General features: G+C 51.2%; 2 protein-coding genes across 3 annotated transcripts in view; both read right to left on the bottom strand.

Moving 5' to 3' along the window:
• LOC106813459 (glutathione S-transferase 1-like) overlaps window positions 1-584 on the bottom strand; it is a 25,709-nt gene extending 25,125 nt beyond the window's left edge. Inside the window, exon 1 of the mRNA XM_014817603.1 lies at window positions 443-584. The gene's annotated coding sequence lies outside the window, so the exon portion shown is untranslated. The remainder of the gene's footprint in view (window positions 1-442) is intronic.
• Window positions 585-1,695: 1,111 nt separating this feature from the next.
• Window positions 1,696-7,900, bottom strand: part of LOC106813441 (glutathione S-transferase 1-like) — a 19,937-nt gene continuing 13,732 nt past the window's right edge. Inside the window, exons 6-7 of one of the 2 annotated variants that reach the window (XM_014817583.1) lie at window positions 2,934-2,967; window positions 1,696-2,351 (exon numbers count right to left, since the gene is read on the bottom strand). In XM_014817583.1, coding sequence (XP_014673069.1) covers window positions 2,186-2,351; window positions 2,934-2,967 — 200 coding nt within the window. In that variant the 3' untranslated portion in view covers window positions 1,696-2,185. The remainder of the gene's footprint in view (window positions 2,352-2,933; window positions 2,968-7,900) is intronic. The other variant, XM_014817575.1, reaches the window with a different exon arrangement.

Here is a 7,900-nt window from a genome sequence, read left to right as displayed (position 1 = left end):
ATATATACAGTATATATATTATTATTATTATTATTATTATTATTATTACTGAGCAACACTTGATCTGTTCGCGTGAACGCACTTTGTGTGATGTGGTCATTGAAACTAGTAAAACGGAAACGGATCAAAACCAAATAAGTCTACATCGCTCATTGTGTTTCTGTTTACCGAAATACCTACCGCAGCGGCCAAAAAATGGTTAGTGAGACTGCAAAACAAGCAAAGAGTAAAACAGAGATAGCAGGCTGACAAATATAATGAGGCGATATCTTCGACGAGAGTAGTAGGTAAATCAGAGCAGCAAAATGTCGTCGGCGCGTTTCGCTTACCTCTTTCCCCGCGTAGAAAGAATACGTACGTATGTACTCACCTAGCCCGACCAGGCTGTGCGACGGATTGTATTGTAACCCTAGCAATACCGTTTCTTGGAGCTAGTACTCACCGTGATGTATTACTATTGATCCCGTATGGAAACCCTATACCCGATCCTCCGTAAGAAAGCTAGCCAGATGACTAATGTGCACAGCGTATACAATCAATGGGTTGCCAGATATATACACGCGTATCTTCTGTCATCAACTGCCGTCGCACCTGTGCGAAGAGACAGAGCGCAGCGACGGAGCACACCCCGAAATTATCGGCAGCGCATGCGCAGTCGCTACGTCGCGATGTCGGCACGGACAAAAACGGATAAGATGAGATGATTGTCTCTAGTCGTGCGCAATTTAAGATATTGCCATACATATTGTATTTATACGATTAAAGCTTGCATGCACGCGCAAGATAATTACCAAAAGTTAGTTGACACACACGCGCGCACACGCATGCACACGAACACGCACCCGCACGCACGCACGTGCACGCACGTACGCACGTACACACGCATACAAGCAAACACACGCGCACGCGTACACACACACGCGCACACACGCACGCACAGAAGCACGCGCGCGCACGAACGCACTTTAACACATCATGTAGGTAAGAATCTGTAATGTATCGGCATCTATTAGTTGTAACGAGGACGGTAATGATGGTAATATAATATAATTAGTAACGAATTATTATTATCTGTTCTATAATGATGTATTTACAAGATTGTGTATCTATGCGTCGGATTATTTTATTAGAATATTGATATTATAACATTACTTATAGAGAAATTAATTATGATTATATGAAAGAGAAAATTCACAGCGGGATCCAATATTTGAAAAATAGTCTTTTTAATGATGAGAATTTTGCTTCACGAAATAACGCGCGACCACGCCGTCCTAAGAACTGACATGCAACGCCATCTGCTGGTAGGAACTTACAACCAACAGCGTAGTAACCACACATAGACGATTATTGCACCAGGGAGAAATACACATTTTACATACCAGGGTATTTGCTTATTTAGCATATGTCATGTGCTATTTTCAATAATGCTGAATAGCCGAGCTCGTAGAGCGTTACGTTTTAAAGGTCGTTGGTTCGAATCCCATCTGTCTAGTTTTTATTTATTTTATTTTTTTATTTTTCTGTTTAGGGTTAGGGTTAGGGTTAGGTTAGAATTAGGGTTCGGGTTAGGTTTAGGGTTAGGGTTAGGGTTAGGGTTAGTGTTAGGGCTAGGGTTCACAATGCGTATACATGTGTACACATGTGTATTATGGACCCGCGCGATCCCGAAATTGCGCCCTACTACCGTTCGGCTATTTCCGGAAAAATGTGTATTTCTCCCCGGTACACGATTCCACATAGACCACCAGTAACAATATTCCCGCTAGAATAAGCCGTAAGAGGTTCTTACCTATTTATGCGAACCTGGTGTCGCCGTTACACATACGCGGGCTCTGTCTGCGTATAAACAATGTATGTCTGTCTATCTGTCACGTGCAGTGACGTAAAAAATTCCATGCGTCGACAGGAATACGAACTGATGATGTTAACGTGCACGTTTAGGTATATTATGACTATTTACTGAACATGACGGTAATGAAGTCGTTTTTCCACACGCACGCGTATCCTACGGCGAATATGATTACGCTAATAATTACTACGCGAAGCCACTTGCAAATGTCAGTCAGGAAATTGATAACCAAATGATTAATTCACTACATTACTGTACATTGCTGTAGCTGATATACAAAGAATAAATGTGTTTGTTCGCTTCTATTCTCGACTGCGCTTCACGCTTGCGTCTTCAAAACTCCGTCTCTGGTCTGCTCTCCACCCATGCCTTGATGTTAGGGATCTCTCCGATGCGGTCTACGTAGGCTTGCAGTGTCGGGAAGTTATCGATCACTCCAGGAAACCGACCAACTACCGACGACAGCATGTGGTAACTAACGATGTCTGCGAGAGAAATCTTTTGCCGGCGGCGCGCCGGCACCACCATTTTGATATGTGTATATATATATATGGCAATGGATTCTTTGTCGGTGACAAAGTGGGCCGCATAATATATATATATATATAAATATAATATATTATATTATAATATTTAATCTTATTTATTAATTAATATATATATATATAATAATATATATATATCCGTGTTGTATATAATTATTTATTCCTTTCTTTTTATTGTAGAAACCGAGCGAATAGTATAGGCATGATATAACGCTAGCTAGCATGCCCGCACGCTCCAACGCGCGACGACACACACACGGCGCGAGCAGCACACACCGCGACACACCACAGCACACAACACGCACGCGCACGTACGCACGCACGCACGCACGCACGGCGAACGACCACGCAGCCACACGCACGCACGCACGCAGGCACACACAAAGCCACACACAGCACACACCGACACACACAGCCACATATCTATATATATCACCAGTAAATAATTCAAATAATGATACATTTATGTATACAATTAATATATCTATATATTATTTTATTTATTTATGTTATTTATATATATACATGCGGCCCACTTGTCACGCGACAACAGAATCCATTGGCCGTCGTCATCATCTTAAGACGCTCTGGCAGTAAGGTCAAGATCCAGGAATAATCTTCGTATGGCTAATTCTTGGCAGGCTATCTCCTGTATAAAACGTGAAGTTTACTAACTCCAGTAATATAAAAGCAAAATTATTAGCTAATTAGCAAACATTATTTGTGGCATAACGTTAGCGCACGCGCGAACAGTAGCGTTCGTTCAGCGGATTTACGTCAGTGTCCCCGCGCACGTCGCAGTGGAAGAAAGCCGACCCGACAAACAGTACTTTGGGTTAGAATATTTAAATCTAGATAGTATTTGGCGGCGTGTCTATGGCGATTTTTCACTATTGGCAGGCGTGATCCGCTCGTGGCGGGAAGCGGGAGGGGAAGCGGAAGAGAAGCGGGAGGGGAAGTGGAGGGGAAGCAGGAGGGAAGCGGGAAGAGAAGTGGGAGGGGAAGCGGGAAGCGGAGGGAAGGCGGAAAGAGAAGCGGGAGGGGAAGCGGGGAAGCGGAGGGAAGCGAGAGGGGAGCAGGAGAGGAAGTCGGGAGGGGAAGGCAGGAGAGGAAGCGGGACGGGGAAGCAGGCGAGGAAGCGGGAGGGGACCAGCGGGAGGGGAAGCGGGAGGAAAGCGGGACGGGAAGGCAGGAGAGGAAGCGGGACGCGGAAGCAGAGAGAGGAAGCGGGAGGGGAAGCGGGAGGGGAAGCGGAGGGGAAAGGGAGGGGAAAGCAGGAGAGGAAGCGGGAGGGGAAGCGAGAGGGGAAGCAGGAGAGGAAGCGGGAGGGGAAGCAGGAGAGGAAGCGGGAGGGGAAGCGGAGGGAAGCGGAGGGAAAGGGGGAGGGGAAGCAGGAGGGGAACAGGAGGGGAAGCAGGAGAGGAAGCGGGAGGGGAAGGGCCGGGAGGGAAAGCAGGAGAGGAAGGCGGGAGGGGAAGCAGGGAGGGAAAGCGGGAAAGAGAAGCAGGAGGGGAAAGGGAAGCGGAGGGGAAGCAGAGGGGAAGCGAGGGGGAGCGGGAAGGGGAAGCGGGAGGGGAAGCGGGAAGGGAAGCGGAGAGAGATGCGGGGAGGGGAAGCGGGAGGGGAAGCGGGCAGAAAGCGGGAGGGGAAGCAGGAGGGGAAAGGCGGGAGGGGAAGCGGGGGGGGGGAAGCGGGAGGGGAACGGAGGGGGAAGCGGAGGGGAAGTGAGGAGCGGGAAAGGAATAGGAAGCAGGAAGGAGGAAGAAGCTAGAGGGGAAGCGGGTGGGAAAGCAGGAGGGGAAGCAGGCAGGAGAACAGCAGGAGGGGAGCGGGAGAGACGCGGGAGGGGAAGCGGTGGGGAAAGCGGAGGGGAAGCGGGAGGAGAAACAGAGAGGGAAGTCCGGGAGGAGAACGCGGGAGGGGAAGCGGGTGGGGAAGCAGGAGGGGAAGCGGGAGGAGAAGCAGGAGGGGAAGCAGGAGGAGAAGCGGGAGGGGAAGCGGGAGGAGACGCGGGAGGGGAAGAACGGGCACGAGAGGGGAAGCAGGGGGCAGGAGGAGGAGGCGGAGGGAAGCAAGGAGGAGAAGCATGAGGGAAAGCGGTGGGGAAGCAGGAGGGAAGCAGGGAGGAGAACAGGAGGGAGAAGCGGAGGAGATGACGCGGCAGGGGAAGCGGGTGGGAAGCAGAGGGGAAGACGGAGGAGAAAGCAGGAGGGGAGCAGGAGGGGAAGCGGGAGGGGAAGCGGGAGGAGAAGCGGGGAGGGGAAGCGGGGAAGCGGGAGGGAAAGCAGGGGGGAAGCAGGAGGAGGAGCGGGAGGGGAAGCGGAGAAGCATGAGGGGAAGCAGGAGGGGAAGCGGGGGAGCGGGAGGGGAAGTGGGAGGGGAAGCGAGGAAGCGGGAGAGGGCAGACGTCAAAATAAATATATTGTATAGAGCGCGTGCGCGAATAGGTACCTTGCGTTCGGTCTCCTCTTCTTGCATGAATTTGATGACTGCCTCTAGTATATCCCTCCAATACTCACAGATGGAGTCAATGCGAGCTGTCTGCAGGCTGCTGGACCCGTACAGATCTGTAGAAATATTGCTTGTAATCAACACACGAACTAGATGACAACTAACCAATAAGTAAATGTAATTATTTAGGCACGAAATATTAATGCTGTGTGTGTGTGTGTGTGTGTGTGTGTAGTATAGACGCTTCGCCATTTCCAAAACAAGCCGATTTACAAACAATCTTGCGTTCTGCAGATTGCTCAATGTTCGGCGATCATCAAAACATCAATTTGCGGGGTAGAGCGTGCCTTTATGGCTCTCTACCGGGGCTACAATTTTATGGCCGCCGTCGTGAATGGGACGCGCGACAAGTTAGCAAATCACTCGGGTCTTCTTTCTTCTACCACGTAGGTCATCTTTTCGCCGCCTCCTACGTTTTCCGATATCTGGTATCTGTGCCTTTCCTGAGCCTATTCTCCAAAACATTACCTCGCCGAGTGATTTCGGAACGATCTGCATACGAAGGTAATCTTTTACGTTATACGCGATACGCGCGCGGAGAGGCGACATACGAGTCGCCACTCTCTCGATAACCTCGTATGCGGATCGGGCGTGGCACGCGGCGCGTACAGCTATACCATATTGCACGCGAGTAGATATTTTGTTAGTGTTTATAGTCTAATCTAATACACGCACGTAGAGTGAATCTCACAATTCTGTGTTCTTGTCATTCATCGACGCTACCAGTCAGCTACCCTTAAGGGAAACTCTATCTCTCATAAGCCGAACCGAGAACCTGGGAGGCACACGACACGCCTTGTTACAGTGGTGCCGTGACCAGGATACGGAGATCGATCACGCTGCTGACACACTGCCCAACGACGTACAGTCCCCAGGCGTTGCGCTTGAGGAGGACACCTCTGGGGCGTCTCTGTGCGCACCCGAGGTACCACGACACGAATCCCTCATAACCTCCTCGACACAACGTATACAACCCGCTGCTCGGCGGCCGCTTCAGGTGCATCCACCGCAAGTAGCCGCTTTCAGCGCTAACATGATTCGCGCTAGTTCATCGGTACCCATGACTCGCGACCGCTCGCCAGTTGACATTGTGCTGCGCCACTACGCCATTCGCTTTTGTAGACGCTAAGCCATACGTCAAAATGTGTTCCTCCCCTTCCGTTCCTTTCCGATCGTTCTGATTTCATCGCCTCCCGCACACTACCGTCGCCGGACACGCCAACCCGACAGCCACTAGCCCATCCCTTGCAGACAGGCGATGCTGCCGAAGGCGTCGAAATGGTGACACTTCGTCGTCACCACTAACATTATTATTTAGAGCATACCGTATCTATAGTACGCTTCGCACGTTCGTGTCACGGAGCCTTAGCCAGTCTCGCGCGCCTCGGTAGCTCCTGCACTCGCGGTGTTGGTATACCACTGTATAAGTATGTATATATTAACGCACGTTTATGTATCATTTTGCACCTATTTGACCTTTTTGCGGCTTTCTTTTCGGCGGTCCGCGTCTACGTTTGTCAGTTCACGCATGGCGCGCTTAAGTGTGTCGCTTACCGCCCTATGTGGCTCATTCCACCGTCTGCACATAGAGCGATGAGCCTGGTGAACGCGGCGCAGTCGCGATGCCGACGCATGTGCGCCATTTCGTGGCCGCTACCCGACACGCCCATGCGATCGCTGCCGCAGCCAACCGCGCCGCCAGCGGGGACGCCGTCGTCGCCGTCGCGATCGCCGTCGACCCCCGCAGGGATTGCGTCGACCGTCCGTCACCGTCGGCAGGACAGCTGGCCGCCGCTCGGCGCGCCCGGTCGGCCCCTGCAGGCCGTCGCCGGGGTTCCACGGCGCCCCTCGACCACCGCCTCCACCGACGAGCTCCACGCCCAGCTATCTGATCGGTGGGACAACGGGAACTGGGAGGACGAGGGCGACTGGGAGGACATCGGCCACTGGAAGGCCGTTGACGACGGCGACGAGGAACACTGGGACCTCCCCGGCGACGACGAGCCATCTTACCGCGTCCCCAAGGGGGATTGGCACCGGCTGTGGCCGGAGCTGTTCCCGGCCGAGTAGTGTACTTGTCGGTCGTACATTGCGCGTACGTGTCGCGCCTCACCGGCGCGGTGGTTCCATTTTGCATCTAAAATTGTTTTGTTGTTCTATCTAAAATTGTTTTATTGTTCTATCTAAAATTGTTTTGTTGTTCTATCTAAAATTCTTTCTCAAGTGGTTCGGCGGTAATCGTAGCGGATATTTTATACGGGTATTGTTGACACGGGTATTTTAGAACGCGTATTTTGGAACGGGTTTATTTTTTTATTATTATTATGCGTCGCGTATTTGTTTTGCGCACGTCCGTCTCGTCGCGCGTCCACCACCTCGGCGCCAGTTTCTTATACGTTAACGTTACGTTGCACCATCACTACTTTCCTTTTGGCGTTCTGTGATGCTGCAACCGTGCCTCGCCACTATTTGGCTCAGCCCGGTTTGGGGCCCGGGGGCAAGTGTAGTATAGACGCTTCGCCATTTCCAAAACAAGCCGATTTACAAACAATCTTGCGTTCTGCAGATTGCTCGATGTTCGGCGATCATAAAAACAGCAATTTGCGGTGTAGAGCGTGCCTTTATGGCTCTCTACCGGGGCTACAATTTTATGGCCGCCGTCGTGAATGGGACGCGCGACAAGTTAGCGAATCACTCGGGTCTCCTTTCTTCTACCACGTAGGTCATCTTTTCGCCGCCTCCTACGTTTTCCGATATCTGGTATCTGTGCCTTTCCTGAGCCTATTCTCCAGAACCTTACCTCGCCGAGTGATTTCAGAACGATCTGCATACGAAGGTAATCTTTTACGTCATACGCGATACGCGCGCGGAGAGGCGACATACGAGTCGCCACTCTCTCGATAACCTCGTATGCGGATCGGGCGTGGCACGCGGCGCGTACAGCTATACCATATTGCACGCGAGTAGATATTTTGTTAGTGTTTATAGTCTA

This window comes from Priapulus caudatus, unplaced genomic scaffold, assembly GCF_000485595.1.
Source record: "Priapulus caudatus unplaced genomic scaffold, Priapulus_caudatus-5.0.1 Scaffold23, whole genome shotgun sequence".
Taxonomy (NCBI): Eukaryota; Metazoa; Priapulida; class Priapulimorpha; order Priapulimorphida; family Priapulidae; genus Priapulus; species Priapulus caudatus.
This window is presented reverse-complemented; position numbering and strand designations above follow the sequence as displayed.